Genomic DNA, 15,744 nt, shown 5'->3' with positions numbered 1-15,744 from the left:
CGGCCGCTTAAATAGCCCCGCTTAAATCGTAGGCGGGATTTCACTCACGTCAGCGTCACGTGACATGTCCCAATGGGCATTCGAACTCCTCTGGACGTCTACTGGACTACCACTTCTGGATATCTTGGTCATCCATAGGACGTCCGCAGATCGCCTAAGGGCGTACGGCGGACATCCACAGGACTAGCAGGCGCATACTAATTGGCAGTCCGAGGGGTGTCCCGTGGATGTCTAGAACGGATATACGGATGTTCCTCGGACGCAAGAATTTGTTTAGGTTTTCATTGCTAAACGTCCGTCAGACATCCGTACGACGAACTGTGGACCATTAAGGGATGTCTGCAGGATGTTCATTTTTATTTAAATGGGCTGAATAGCACAGTTAGCGTAAACATTGGCTTTGTGTAGAATCTGTGCTGCAAAGATGATGCAGTATACTGACATGCACCAATGAAAATACAACTTGCACCCATGGAACAAAGATTCCAAAGCAAGCTAAGTTTACATAAAATGGACAATCACTTTCACAGAAATTTTTATTCATTTCCATTACAAAAACTCGATTTAATACATGGAGAGCCGGTATAGTGATGCAAGTGTTACAAGTACTCAAACACAGAACTGGTCACGAGACAATTGATATACTGCAAACCTGTAACATTCAGAGAAAGAATTTGTGACAGTCCTGCATTATAATAAAAGCCAACAACTTATTAGCACAAACTAAGACAAAGTCTGCAGGTGACAGCTTTTACAGCAGTACATTAAAATTTCCAGCCCCCAAGGGCTACAAGAGTGAGATGTGATCACATAATATAAGAGTGTTTACTAAGCACCACTATCGGTAGTATATCTTTAGAAACATCAATTGAGGTGGGCAGGGCCAGGTGTAGCACTCAGGGTACTTCAAAAGCATGGTACACTTCTTTCACTATAGTACGATTATTCTTCACCTTGACATCAGGGAGCATGAGAAAAAAGCTCAGAATGCCACATGGTATACGAGACAGCAACAGAGCGCAGGCATTCACTGTTTCATTAGCGTGAATGAGTCTTGAGGTGAGGCTCCTATCCCCGAAAAAAAAGTTGGCGATCAGTACGCTATCGCGTTTCACTACATTCAGTAATGAGTATACAAGGAACATAAAGGTACTAGCAATCCTCACACCTAAAATATCACACAGCTGAGACATAAATTATATGGACTGCGCCTTTTTTTTTCATATTCTAGCAATACCTTGGAAACGGCAAATGATCCCTCCTTGGTTTACACATGCATATGAACAAAACTATGCAAACAGTAGCGGCAATGTGACAAACTTGCAATGCACTACAAATAAAATACTGTTTCTTCTCGAAAAAGTAAGTCACAGTAAAACAAAATGCAAATAAGAACTGAAACAGCGATTCTCGCTATGTACTAGATAAAAACTCTGGGCTGACAGCAAGAAAACAAATACAACCCTACGCATAAAAGTAAAACGACTAGAAGAGAGCAGACTTTTTGCCGCCAGCAAAGACCAGCATAAATGATAAATACTTCACAGTGAAATAACTATCAAGGAAATTATTGTTTGTAACAAATAAACATAAATCTGGAAGTGACACAGAATGGTTAAATGTGAAATATGTGTAGCTTTGACTTGCTACATGCTAGTAGCCCTGCCACCTCTTCCTGAGGAAAAGAAGTAAATAGCAATGAACGGAACGGTTGATATATACTGAAACTGGAGTCCTCATGCAGTACTGCTCAATATAGTGCAGCCTTTCCGACTCACGGCCACATCGTAACACAAAAGAGGCATAATAAAATGTAATCAAACTGTTTCGTAGCATCACCTTGCAACACACTAGAACTTAGCCATCACTTGAATTGAGATAGTAGTAAGCTTACACTTTAGCATGGTTCCTACAATACCACGTAACATGACAATGGACAACAGGAAGTACAAACAAGTGGTACTGTGCATTTATGCATGTTGTGCTGTATGCAAAAGTGTGAACATTTACCAGCTAGTTCAGCTTTCTTTAGTGGTAACACAAACTGCAACGGAAGTAGCCGCATAAGACTGACAAAAATACTGCAATGGAATCGATTACAAAATAATAGAAATATAGTGAGAGGACTACAAGAAAGGAGACATGTCAACAGAAAATCTATTAAGATCGATACACACAAAAAAGGCCGTTCAGAAGCATGCAGCCATGACTTGCGAGAAAGAAAGACTGCAGTGGACTGGCTGCCCTTCACTCATTGAAGTACTCAGTGAAGACAAAATGCCCACTGATGCCTTGATGCCTTCTATTTCACACCCTTTTGTCACTCAGAATCTGAAAAGTGACATAAATATCAGCATTGTAAATCAGTCATTCAATGGAGAAGAAAACTGTGAAAACAATGAATTTAAGCACAAAATTGTGCACAAATAATGTTACAATATCAAATGATCAACTGCAGTCTATGAAGGCACTACTCCAGCCAATACACCAGAAAAGGAATTTTAAAGTCACAAGTATTCTAGCCCGCAGCAGTGGTTCAGTGGTATTGGCGCTCGGCTGCTCGGTCGAAGAACACTCCTGCCTGGTGCACGCAGAATGGACAAGTTGAAGGGATTTTTTCGTCTCCCGTGCCGCTTTCTCTTCAGCAAATCTCTTGCGAGCTTTCTGCATACTTTACGCGCACTACACCGTATTAATAGTGAATAGCAGCTCCCAGCAACATATGCGACCGCAAGCAATCGCGTAGAGCAGCACCTCCTTGCATATATGCGACTAAAAGAAAGGCGCTCACGCGAACTACTGCGCATATGTGGCCTGTAGACCACACCGACAAGACATGGTACAGTATAAAGTCCAGGCACGCTTCATCTTACCTTTACTGCGGGGCCAACCCGGCCAGGAGCTCAGGAGAAAGAAACAACAGTCTTGACCACCTTGCGCAGCCGTAGTGACAACTGAAAATGGTGCCTCCGCACTCACAATAAACGCGCGAAACGCTCGCCTTCGCGCCTTTTTCGCAGGCCAAGTTTCATCCTAGAGGCCAGCACTCGCATGGTGCTCGCTTCTCTCCCGGCGGAATTATTTCACCTCCCACAGGTGTACGTTTTCGCTGCTTCCCGTCAAGGTCGCGCCCGCGCTTAGCTCGCGCTGCGCGCGAAACGTCTCTTGTTTCCGACGGCGCCTCTTCGAATGACTGGAAATTATTGTGTTGTTAACTGTCACAACATCAATGTAAACACGAAAGGGTTAATGCCACCAGTGAAATTCTGCTGATGCACACTTCCAAAAATATTGCCGGAAAGAACCCGCGCGATAAAAAGAAATAGCCTCCCGCAAAAAAAAAAAATGCAGGGTATGCGAAGCTTCAGAAAAGATTGCATTGGTAGTATTGGGTATGCTTGCGGCACGTTTTCTGCATCTTTAGAGAAGATCGAAATATTTATGAAGTTTCCAAATGTGTGGCTGCTGTTTATTATTATTTGAAAAGCGTCGTGAATGGACGTCAACTATACAATCCTGCTAGTAACAGCGCAAAATATAGACAAGGGACGAGACAAGAAGACACCACAAGCGCTGACTTTCAACAACGTTTATTCCGAAAGAAACACGGCTTTTTATAAACATTGCCCTCATGTGTCGCAGTCACGTGATCGCACATCATGTGAAACAAGCACTTTTTTCTTTTATGCACTCAAGATAGCGGTTGCACGTGCAAAAGCTCAAGTTCTTTTTTTGTCAGTAACAAGGACGGCGTGCTAACGCATTGATCACGAAGTCTGGTAATCTCGGCTGCCTCAATTATCTCCCGGACCAGCTGGTCATTGTGTTTCTTCAGCACTTTACAGCGTCTAAATTCTGCGGCGCAATCTTTTGAGGGGCAATCCCTGATATGTATGCCTAGATTCCTGTTAGCCTGCTCGACGCTAAGTTTATGTTCCTTCAGTCTCTCATTTGTGCATCTAGAAGTTTGCCCTATATACCTTTTTCCACATTTCAGAGGTATTGAACGGCTTCTGCGCACTCCACAAAACGATTCTGGTGATTAGTCGTGCACCCTTCCTGCTTTATCGGCTCTTCAGCATTGACGCGTCGGCAGAGGCTTTTTAGTTTTTTCGGGGCAGTAAGCACTACATTGACTCCAGCTTTTCGCCCAATCTTTTTCAGGCGGTGAGATAGGTTGTGCACGTATGGCAGGGCCACGGTCCGTCGTTTTTTCTTTTGGCTTCTCGCTACCTGGCTCGCCATGGGCACGCTCGAGTTTTAGGTTCTTGCTCATTTTTTCCGCAACGGACACAAGAAGGTGCGACGGGTAACCAGCCCTAGTAAGCCGGTCAACCTGCCGACGAAAACTTTGTTCCATTGCGTGGATGCACGATTTTTTCAGCGCATTTGTTAGACAAAGGTTTGCAATTGCTCTCTTCACTATAGTTTTGAATGCGCTGATTCGAATGGCAGTGGCGCCTTGTCGCCTCTGGGTTCATAGGCCCAGCAGACCTTCCCTTTGGAGAGCTCGAGCCGGAGATCAAGGAATCTCAAGGACCCTTGCTTGGGGACCTCGTGGGTAACAGCAAGCGGCTGAAGCGCATGACTAAAGCATGTTAGTGCCTCCGAAACTGCGTCATCTGAATTCGTGCCAGAGCCATCACATAGAACCAAGTAATCGTCAACATACCGAAAGACTCCCCGGACGTTGGTTCTGGTTAGGGCGTTCTGAAGTAATCTATCTTTCTGGGCAAGAAACAAATCGCTAAGTACTGGCGCAATACATGACCCTATACAGACGCCGCGTTTCTGGAGGTACACATTCCCTTCCCACGTAACATAAGTGGATTTCAAGTATACAGAAAGGAGTTCCAGGAACCCACCGGTTGAAACCCCGGAGGCGTTCTGAAAAGCGACAGCACCGTGTGCATCTATACATTCTTCCACGCACTCCAAAATTTCATGTTGGGGGATCGAATAATATAAATCTTTAACATCTACAGAGCATGCTGCAAAGTCAGTGCTAGAATTGTCTTTTAAAAACCTTATTACAGCGTCTGAGGATTTCACCTGGTAAGGATCGTCAACAGTTAGTAGCTTTAGTTTTTCTTGCAAAAACAGGGCAATCGTTTTCTGCCAAGTGCCCTTCTCAGATACTATAACCCGCAGGGGCCACTCAGGTTTATGCGTTTTTACAGTGAAAAACATGTCAAGGGATGATTTTTTGCTAGTTTCGATGTTACGCACAAGGCGGTCGAGTTTGAGATTTCCGCATAGCTTCTTTGCAGCTGACTTTGCTTTTCGCAGAACAGACTTTTCATGACTGTTAAAAACAGAACTTATGGCCTCTAACGCCTTATATTGGTAGACGTCTTTCGGCATCACAGCGAAGCCCCCCTCCTTGTCAGAAGTAAGCAACGAGAGGGAATGTTCTTTCAAATACGTCACCACTTGTCGCACAGGTAGGCGGTTCGTGCCCATTTTGCAACGGGCAACCACGTCGACTCCGTCGGACAGGCACCTGGCACTTTCAGACTCTGGCCCTGCGCGCGCAACTCGTCGCACCATTGCCAGTAGTTCCGGTGTAGAAGTCCTCGGCTCGACGGCAAATTTAGGTCCATGACGTAGAACCTCCAGGATCGAGTGAGGCAGAGCCTCGACTCCGCTGGTATGGACACTGCTTCCAGGCGTCCGTGTTTCTGCTGCTCTTCGTTTCAGGGTAGTGTCGGTGCGCAGCTTCGCCAGGATGACGTTCCACAGAGCCTCGGTAGACCTGTCGATGACGCGCAACGTATCCCGCCATTGCCGGGTGCAGCTGGAGAGACGTAGGCGTAAACAGTCCCTGTACAGACGGGCCTGGCGGTACCATTCAGATTTTAGAATCTTCAGGCATCTTCGCCCGTGGCTATCAGAGGGTGCATGTCCTCCAAAGAGGGCAATTACTTCCGGCGGAAGAATCTTCATACGTGCGCAGAACGACATGGTTCTCGCTCGGCAGACAGCGTTGACAAATTTGGACCTAAATTTGCCGTCGAGCCGAGGACTTCTACACCGGAACTACTGGCAATGGTGCGACGAGTTGCACGCGCAGGGCCAGAGTCTGAAAGTGCCAGGTGCCTGTCCGACGGAGTCGACGTGGTTGCCCGTTGCAAAATGGGCACGAACCGCCTACCTGTGCGACAAGTGGTGACGTATTTGAAAGAACATTCCCTCTCGTTGCTTACTTCTGACAAGGAGGGGGGCTTCGCTGTGATGCCGAAAGACGTCTACCAATATAAGGCGTTAGAGGCCATAAGTTCTGTTTTTAACAGTCATGAAAAGTCTGTTCTGCGAAAAGCAAAGTCAGCTGCAAAGAAGCTATGCGGAAATCTCAAACTCGACCGCCTTGTGCGTAACATCGAAACTAGCAAAAAATCATCCCTTGACATGTTTTTCACTGTAAAAACGCATAAACCTGAGTGGCCCCTGCGGGTTATAGTATCTGAGAAGGGCACTTGGCAGAAAACGATTGCCCTGTTTTTGCAAGAAAAACTAAAGCTACTAACTGTTGACGATCCTTACCAGGTGAAATCCTCAGACGCTGTAATAAGGTTTTTAAAAGACAATTCTAGCACTGACTTTGCAGCATGCTCTGTAGATGTTAAAGATTTATATTATTCGATCCCCCAACATGAAATTTTGGAGTGCGTGGAAGAATGTATAGATGCACACGGTGCTGTCGCTTTTCAGAACGCCTCCGGGGTTTCAACCGGTGGGTTCCTGGAACTCCTTTCTGTATACTTGAAATCCACTTATGTTACGTGGGAAGGGAATGTGTACCTCCAGAAACGCGGCGTCTGTATAGGGTCATGTATTGCGCCAGTACTTAGCGATTTGTTTCTTGCCCAGAAAGATAGATTACTTCAGAACGCCCTAACCAGAACCAACGTCCGGGGAGTCTTTCGGTATGTTGACGATTACTTGGTTCTATGTGATGGCTCTGGCACGAATTCAGATGACGCAGTTTCGGAGGCACTAACATGCTTTAGTCATGCGCTTCAGCCGCTTGCTGTTACCCACGAGGTCCCCAAGCAAGGGTCCTTGAGATTCCTTGATCTCCGGCTCGAGCTCTCCAAAGGGAAGGTCTGCTGGGCCTATGAACCCAGAGGCGACAAGGCGCCACTGCCATTCGAATCAGCGCATTCAAAACTAGTGAAGAGAGCAATTGCAAACCTTTGTCTAACAAATGCGCTCAAAAAATCGTGCATCCACGCAATGGAACAAAGTTTTCGTCGGCAGGTTGACCGGCTTACTAGGGCTGGTTACCCGTCGCACCTTCTTGTGTCCGTTGCGGAAAAAATGAGCAAGAACCTAAAACTCGAGCGTGCCCATGGCGAGCCAGGTAGCGAGAAGCCAAAAGAAAAACGACGGACCGTGGCCCTGCCATACGTGCACAACCTATCTCACCGCCTGAAAAAGATTGGGCGAAAAGCTGGAGTCAATGTAGTGCTTACTGCCCCGAAAAAACTAAAAAGCCTCTGCCGACGCGTCAATGCTGAAGAGCCGATAAAGCAGGAAGGGTGCACGACTAATCACCAGAATCGTTTTGTGGAGTGCGCAGAAGCCGTTGTGTATTCAATACCTCTGAAATGTGGAAAAAGGTATATAGGGCAAACTTCTAGATGCACAAATGAGAGACTGAAGGAACATAAACTTAGCGTCGAGCAGGCTAACAGGAATCTAGGCATACATATCAGGGATTGCCCCTCAAAAGATTGCGCCGCAGAATTTAGACGCTGTAAAGTGCTGAAGAAACACAATGACCAGCTGGTCCGGGAGATAATTGAGGCAGCCGAGATTACCAGACTTCGTGATCAATGCGTTAGCACGCCGTCCTTGTTACTGACAAAAAAAGAACTTGAGCTTTTGCACGTGCAACCGCTATCTTGAGTGCATAAAAGAAAAAAGTGCTTGTTTCACATGATGTGCGATCACGTGACTGCGACACATGAGGGCAATGTTTATAAAAAGCCGTGTTTCTTTCGGAATAAACGTTGTTGAAAGTCAGCGCTTGTGGTGTCTTCTTGTCTCGTCCCTTGTCTATATTTTGCGCTGTTACTAGCAGGATGGAAAACCAACAAGCCCAAGCTGCTATTCTAACTATACAATGGCGCAGTTGATCTCTGGTCACATCGATGCCTGGCGAGCGTGATGGCTCACAAAGGATATGCGTGATAACGCGTGAGCACTGTAAGCACAGAAATCATTCTGTGGCTCTGCAAAATGAGGCGGTCACATGTGCATGCACGTACCTTTTACGATCACGCTGTTCGTTATAATTAGAACCAGTCCACTAACCTGCCTCCGTGGGTACCTGTATGCTCTCCACCAGAAGAAGGAAATCCCATGGGCGGGTAGAATTAGATCGAATGTGGTTTATTTTATGCCGCATGTTTGAAGACTCGTTGATATATTTCGCCGACAAACGTTGATGCCTCTATTGAACAAAGTTAGCTGTGGCTATAGCTTGAACGAACTCGAGGTCGGTTCTACGTTGGTATTTGCAAGCGCAGAAATGCTCAGCAAGGGAGCAGTTCGTCACTCAAATCCGAACAAAGTCATGCTCAGGATATTGGCGAAATGTCCAGCACGAATGACCTAAGGATGTCCGCAGGAGGATAAGAAGTGGATGTTAAAGTTAGTCCGATAATGATATCCACTGGATGTCCCCAGGACGACTGCTGTAGGACTTGGACGTCGGGATCTTATCCGGACGTCCGAGGGAGTTTCAATGCCCATTGGGGTACTGTGTCCCGTCGGTGCTTTGCGGCTGCTCCCTTTCTTATAGGCGACGCTGCACGTGCTTGCCTCAGCTCGGGGCAACCCGTGAGTCCTGTTTGGTTCCGGAAAGGGTTCTCCCTCTAGAGTCGCACAGTTTGCGGAAAGCGTTCTTCCCTTAGTCACGCACACACACAGAGGGGTCCGAAATCCCTGCGGGGCGCCCGCCAGACCGCCAACCTCTCGAGACAACCATAGCAAATTAGGGATCCATCCTCCGTTTCGATTAGGCAGGGTCTTTCGATCATCCCCTTTATTAATTACTTCTCTCCACCTTGCGGGTTTCCGCAGAACTATTATGGACGTAATTATATTTATTTAATCGTGTGTTTTTACTCATCGTAACACCGTGTCACTATTTCGCATTGTTGGCAACACCTCCAGGGCACCAAAGTGGCAACGGGTACACCAAAGCTAGAACCCAGACTGATCCGTGGGTTGGGGCTCGCGGAGTCCTGCGCGTGCCAGGGCTGTATAAGGGAATTTTTTATGCGAACACCCGCTGGCACGCTTCGGCCTCCGCGGTCCCAATCCACGGGCCGCCCTGCTTCCAGCTTTGATCCCACTGCTACCCCTTGGGTGCCCTGCAGATCCTGCGTCGCCTGCTTTATGATAACCTCCGGTGCTCTCCTGAGGCCTCCGTTTGCCGGTTAATGCACCTTCATGGAGCAGTGCGTGTAAAAAAATACGATCTGTTGTCGCGACGAAAAAGGCGACCCGCGACTTATACAACACTAGTGAGAACCTTGTCCCTTCAGGCACAGTGATCACCAAATGGGGCGACTGTGCCCACTGCCTCACCGCGCGGGCAGCCGGTGGCGCAGCGAAAACAATCTCGACCGCGCTCCGCGATGCTGGGATGTCTAGGGGACAAACGTATACAACACACGCTAAGAAACCTACTCCGTAGTTCCTAGGCAGAGTCATATATTTAAACACCAAAGCCCCCAATTTTCTATCTCGCCCCCGCTTTTACTCGCGCCTGCGCACAAACGGCTGGCGATCCCAGAAATCAATTTCTCGTGAGACGTCGACGACCGCTGCCGACGCGGCTGCCGATGTTCCTTGTCGGCGAGAGTGGCGCGCCTTTTAAACAGGTATAAACACTCCAGCTCCATTTGAGATTTTTTGTTGTCTTGCTTAATGGACGGTGGATGGATGGACGTTATTAGCGTCCCCTCTGCAAGAGGGTGGTGGGTTGCGCCACCAAGCTCTTGCTAATATACTGCCTATAATGTCCTACCTAGGTTAAACAATTAAAAACGAAAAAAAAACACTATGAACTACCACACCCAAATTTTCTGATCCCATATAGCGAACTGTGTCTTTGTACGTCTCCGTCTTTTGTCGTTTCCCTACTTTTATTCCACCACTCCTCCAATCGCCTCGTACTAATACCTATTGCGGACAGGTTTACTTTACCACTGCTCCCGCTGAACCCAAGGGCTTCAAGGAGGCCAGTGGTGTTTAAATCGACCGCTGGCTGGACGTCTTCACATTCTAATAAAACATTTTTCCGGAGCTTTCTTTTTTTTTAGTCCTTCGTCTATCCATTGCGTTTTCTTTTTTTGCATGTACCTTTCCCCTCCTTCCTGGTCCTTCTAAGGCCTGCAGTATTCTTAATAAATTAATAAATAAATCTTCTGTATCGAAAGCTTTCTTTAGGTCAAGGAGAACTACAGCGGCAAGCAGGTTATTTGAAAATGCTGTGGTAATCTTTTCTGCAAAACTTAGCACAGCTGTTGCCGTGGAGTGATGTCCCCCGAATCCAGGTTGGTCTGGGCAAATTGCGTGGCGTTCTTCAAGGAAGTTGCGTACACGTTTTGCAATAACTTTAAGATGAACGGTACGTTGGACACGTTAGTATTCCATACTGAAACTTAACACGAAACGACATGAACTGCACAACGGAGAAGAACGGACAAGCGCAGATAACTGCTGCCTCACATGCCAAAAAGTGGTCCTTGCACTGCACACGAATAAAAAAAGCATATAGGTATGTCTATGATTTCCTTATACTGGTGGACGGAAATAGGTCTGGTACAGCGCGGGCCGATATGGTTAAGCTTTTCACAACGCTTGTCGGTGTATCTTCCTTGCTTAGTTCGTGCCGTTCCACGCTGTCGGCAGTCTCGGTTTGAAATGTTTTATTTCAAAAATAATATTGATAATACTCAAAACAGGTATAGGTTCGTAACTTGAAAGATCAGAGCGATTGCCGTTTTATATACCGGTACGACTTCGACTTCAATTTAAACAACAGGGATACCTTGACGTACGCAACGAACGGTAATATGGTAAGACGGAGCTCAGGACACCAATATTATATTTCACTAAATAGGCGGACTTGAGGTCCCAGGTATACCTACACTAGCCTCGTGAAGCCATCCTCAAACGGTATGTGAATGACCTTCGAGTTCTCCGATTTTCTTGACAAGACTTTTCCTTCTGACAGCCCGACGAATCTCCAGCTTTTCTTTCTTTTTTTTCCGCCTCTGTAGGGCCCTGCTTAGCAAAACCGTATCCTCAAGGCACCAGTGTTCGTTCACGAACGCGCGTGCATTTGTTTGGAAACCAAGCATTGTTGCGTTAAGCCTGTTCACTTTTGCCGATTTTAGTACCTTATCACGCACGGGCTGCGAGCGAAATTTTAACGCGACATTTCGAGCATTGTTGACCTGTGTCGGTACTCTGTTCTCAAAGGTCAAATTCCTGACAGGAAAACCACACGCGTAAACAGCTGGCAATCGTTTCTACTGCTTTCTATAGGTTTTCAACAACAGGGGTATACCTTTCAATTCAATGTTGTTCCGTCTCGAGTGCAAGTCCGTCAGCAGTTTTCTAGTGTCACCTACTTCTTTGTCTTCGCGTTCTCTTTCTGGCACTCGAGGCTGCGACTTCTTGCACCATTCAGCTCGGATTTTATTTAGTGCATTAGTTCATCAAAACTCACTTAAAAGCTTATAGATGCCCTGAGGGATGTCAGTTCGACCTTTATGGCATTGTTCGCCGAATCTACTTTTTCCCATCAGCCTTAATATCAGACAAGGAACTTAGTAGCCATCTCAGGCAATACAATTGGCAGGCCCTCAGCAGTATTGGGAGCTTTTTTTTGCTGAAAACGTTGACAAGATCTCTGAGCATCTGCTTATTTTCTATTCCGTCGCCTAGGACGTTCTTTTCGTACGTAAATAGCTCTATAACAAGGAAACAGACAAATATTCCATGGACAACCTGGCAGAAACAGTCCCCGCTCGCGCTACAAGGTCAATTACAAGCGTCATTTCTTTATAGGGTTTAGGTCTTTATCAGACGATGTTTCCGTCTTCAGCTGCCGTGTGAGGATTCTTGTCGATACTTTGACGAGCTAATTAAATCTTCAAGGACGCCTGGAGTGGGTCATCAATTAAGGCTATGTTCGACCAAGTGCGCATTTTTTTTTATTATTGCCTCAGAATTTTTATACAATTTGCAATGTTTGAACCGCATCCCCTCTTTCTCTCATGCCATTGGAACCACGTAGCAATCCCACAAGGCACGGACGACATCAGATATATGGTTTGCATTAGGTCACCATGGCCGCAATCTTACGTTACAACCGTATGCAGAAGTCAGGCGCCGAGCAACAAAACGATAATATCGACAATGCAGTGAAGGACGGATTTCACCAGAATGTAAACCAAAGTACGTGCGATAGGGCGCAACGACGTCAACGTGGCCGCCCTGTTGCGGTATACCAGCATGGTGAGAATTGCGTCCGTATTGTCATGCGAAAATACTCTAAAAGCTTTCTACTTTGCTATGGATTAGCGAAATCCTGTAACACCGTGGATACTCCGAAATACTGCAAATAAGGTAATAAGGCAATGTAAAGCTCTAACTGCTGTAAAAAAAAAATCTGGGGTTTGACGTGCCAAAACGACAATATTAGAAGGCACGCCAGTGGGGGAGCCCGATTAGTTTTACCGCACTGGGTTTTTTAACATGCGCCCACTTCGCGGTACAGGGACGTTTTTGCACTTCGTCCAAATCAAAATGCGGCCATCGCGGCCGGAATCCGATCCTGCGCCCTCGGGCTTAGTTTCACAACGTCAAAGAAAAATACACCACCACGACATGAGTTAATGCTGCCGACTGGAAATCATTTCTGGCACTGAGAAAGACACGAAAAACTAGTCGATATCAAGACAAGCTGATTTAAAATACGAGCAAGGTTTTATTTGCAGAAACGCATCGAGTAAAAAGTTAAAACAGGCGAAGTTGCACAGCGCTGACAGTCCGGTAAAAAATGTTCAAATTACAAGGAATACTTAACGCATCCTTTCGCCTAGACCATAAGACGAGTAAAAGCGTTTACCAAAACTACCAGAAACATCTACCAAAACGCGGAATCTGTAAATGGGTCGTGTGCGTAGGCTGGCTGCTGCAGCGCAGCAGGCGGGTTTTCCGCCAAAACGTTCGGCGAAGGTTCCAAAGCCACTCGTTGGTCGCCGCGTCGACCCTGTGCCGTGCACCGGCGCCCGGTCTCGTTGACGCTTCCGACGACGACGTCCACCAGCTCTCGCACGACCCCCGATTGAACGCCTGTCGTTAAATCTTCCCCGCCTGCAGCTGTTGCTCTGGCTAAAGGCGGTGCCAGGATCCTGCGCCTCGGATTCCTTACCTGCCATGCCGCGAAAGCTCGGTAGTGGAAGCGAACCTTGTGGAAGAACCAGGCCATGTAGGCCGTGACAAAGAGGCCGGCCACAGTGACCAGGCCGGCGGCCTCAATGGTGCGACCTTCGAGCACTTGCTTAGAGGCGGTGTGAGGGCACAAGAAACAGCAAAGTGCGGCCACCGGCGTCAGGAGCGCGAACCAGAACAAGTCTCGCAGGACCGCCCGCTGCGAATCGCCGAGCAGCGCCCAGTGGAAGAACTAGCGCACACAAGTGGCATGGCCCACGGTTGGAAAGCGGTGGTCGCAAAGTTCGCAATGATCTATGTTTCGGGCATTCAGCCAGCGCTCTAGGCAGGTGATGTGCAGGAGGCCCATGGTGCCCGAGCACCTGCACAGCGACACGAGCGAGTCCTGTTGGTCTCCCTCGTGGCAAATGCGGCACATGGGTCCGCTACTCGCCGTTAGGTTGAGACAGCCGGCGGGTGTCTGTGCACGACTGCCAGTCCACTTCGGGTCACTTTCGAAGTCGCTTGTTATACTCGAGCTTGGAGAAGAGGCCAGAAGAACGTACGTAGGTGGCACGATAACTTTATTCTCGCTCTTTTCTTCCCGTTCGGGGCTGGAATCTACAAAGAAAAGGTTACCCTTGGACGTGCACGATGGCGAAGGCTCGATGTCGGAGGGCAGTTCCCGACTGGCACCGCGGGGCTTTGGGGACGGCGAAGGAGAGGACGACGACCACGAAAATTGGCACTTCTGCTCTTCGTCGAGTATCGGAGCCTTGCTAGCGCCTTCGTGGAAGCTCCTTCTTGGACGTGCATGGCTGCGCGGTATTCGGACGGCAAGTTTGCGCAGTCGCGGACTGTGGGCACCTGTCCCAGATGGAGCGGCGGCAGCTGGTGACGGTGCCGGCGCGTCTTCGGTAAGAACCTTGTCCCAGTCGTTCGGCATAACGTCGTGCTTCTGCTCGTGCAAGCAAGTCCCTGAACTTATGTAGGGGATCGCACTGATCGTGCCAGCACCGACGAAAACGTTCGTGCAGCGCCTCCTCTCGGGAACCTTATAGTGAGGTAACGCTGATATAACGCAACCTTCTCCTCCCCTTTGGCTATTGGCTAATAGCGTTATCACTTTCTGTGTATATCATTCCCCTCAAAAGATTTTCTTTATTGTACAAATCATTAGAGCGCTACCTTGCGCTACCTTCATCCAAGGGAACCCACGAGGCTGTGAACTACAACGTTTATCGTTTGCGAAAAAGGAACGTGATTGTGTGCATAAGCGCATCTAATCTACATGGTTTGCAGTTTTGCTCTCAATACTGCGGGTGCAAAGAGAGGGCGCGAGGGTTGAGGTGAGCACCTTCGTCGCTTTAGCTCTCTGACATTAATGCCGGTGTTCGAGAAGTGTAAACGTCTAAAGCTACTGTAGTATATTTACTCAATAAAATTAGGAAGATGACTGTACTACGTACACCCGGGAGCAAAAGTATACCGACCATGGATTACGCGATAAAGCTAATTTTCTGCTCTGTCTGTGAATGCAACTTAAAAGTGAGGTTGTAGTCCAAACTTGGCATTACGAATTTTCTAGTGCACCCGTTAGTGTCCATTTATGCATGTTAATTACGAAGAACTTCTGTTTTTTCGGCGACCATGTGGTCCGTATACTTTGGCTCACGGCGTACACATACGTGTCCTTATGCCGCGTCTTCAGTGTCATTTTCCCTCTGCAAAGTGACTAGATCAGGCCTCGCGACGTACATACCTGGCGAGGCTACTGTAAAACAGACTAAAGAAACAATGTAAAACGGTAATTTTCCAGTAAAACGCCAGCAAAATGTTACGACACGCTATTTCTTTCATTCCGTTACCCGCATTACACTCTCTTTTTCAGGTCATGTGATTTCCATAACGCTTATTAGCCGCCTAGTTTTGCAGGAACTACTTCCCCAGCTTCCCGCAGTCATGTCGCCTCAGACGAACGCGATTTTGACCAGCGTATTAAAATATTTATCGAGTTGCTAGATAATTTTACCATCACTATAGTAAGCGCTATTTGTTATGATGGCGTAATCCGTAAAATTGCATACATTATGTATGTTGGATGCAGAGTGCGAGTGATTTAAGCAAGTGAGCATTATTATTTAAAATATGAAACATCTGGGCTGCTCTTGCGTTCAGCAAGTGATGCAAATCAGGCCAAGACTGTTCGTGGAAGATGTCCTACTTGCATTAAAGGATTCCGTGGTATAATTCGAGATATGAAAACAACCACCCTTCGTGTCG

At 47.3% G+C, this 15,744-nt stretch overlaps 1 protein-coding gene and 1 long non-coding RNA gene across 2 annotated transcripts; both read right to left on the bottom strand.

Moving 5' to 3' along the window:
- Nucleotides 1-518: 518 nt before the first annotated feature.
- Nucleotides 519-2,964, bottom strand: LOC135918082 (uncharacterized). The gene is made up of 2 exons (XR_010569539.2): nucleotides 2,874-2,964; nucleotides 519-2,331 (listed from the first exon to the last, which is right to left on the bottom strand). It is a non-coding gene; the product is annotated as an uncharacterized lncRNA (long non-coding RNA).
- A 4,032-nt stretch (nucleotides 2,965-6,996) lies between these two features.
- LOC135918077 (E3 ubiquitin-protein ligase MARCHF11-like) lies at nucleotides 6,997-14,407 on the bottom strand. The gene is made up of 3 exons (XM_065451738.1): nucleotides 13,742-14,407; nucleotides 13,463-13,591; nucleotides 6,997-7,143 (listed from the first exon to the last, which is right to left on the bottom strand). The coding sequence occupies exons 1-3, from the start codon at nucleotides 14,405-14,407 to the stop codon at nucleotides 6,997-6,999; spliced, it is 942 nt and encodes a 313-aa protein (XP_065307810.1).
- Between the last annotated feature and the right edge of the window lie 1,337 nt (nucleotides 14,408-15,744).

The sequence above is a fragment of the Dermacentor albipictus genome, unplaced genomic scaffold (genome assembly GCF_038994185.2).
Source record: "Dermacentor albipictus isolate Rhodes 1998 colony unplaced genomic scaffold, USDA_Dalb.pri_finalv2 scaffold_30, whole genome shotgun sequence".
Lineage (NCBI taxonomy): Eukaryota > Metazoa > Arthropoda > Arachnida > Ixodida > Ixodidae > Dermacentor > Dermacentor albipictus.
The sequence above is the reverse complement of the archived record's forward strand: the minus strand, read 5'-3'. Positions and strand labels throughout refer to the sequence as shown.

Excerpts from the sequence above, each read along its gene's own strand:
- LOC135918077 (XM_065451738.1), bottom strand. The coding sequence starts at position 14,407 with ATGCCGAACGACTGGGACAAGGTTCTTACCGAAGACGCGCCGGCACCG. Across the intron at positions 13,592-13,741 it reads GCGACCACCGCTTTCCAACC|CAAGTGCTCGAAGGTCGCAC; the intron begins GTGGGCCATGCC and ends ACCGCCTCTAAG. Across the intron at positions 7,144-13,462 it reads GAGCTTTCGCGGCATGGCAG|TGGCGCCTTGTCGCCTCTGG; the intron begins GTAAGGAATCCG and ends TTCGAATGGCAG.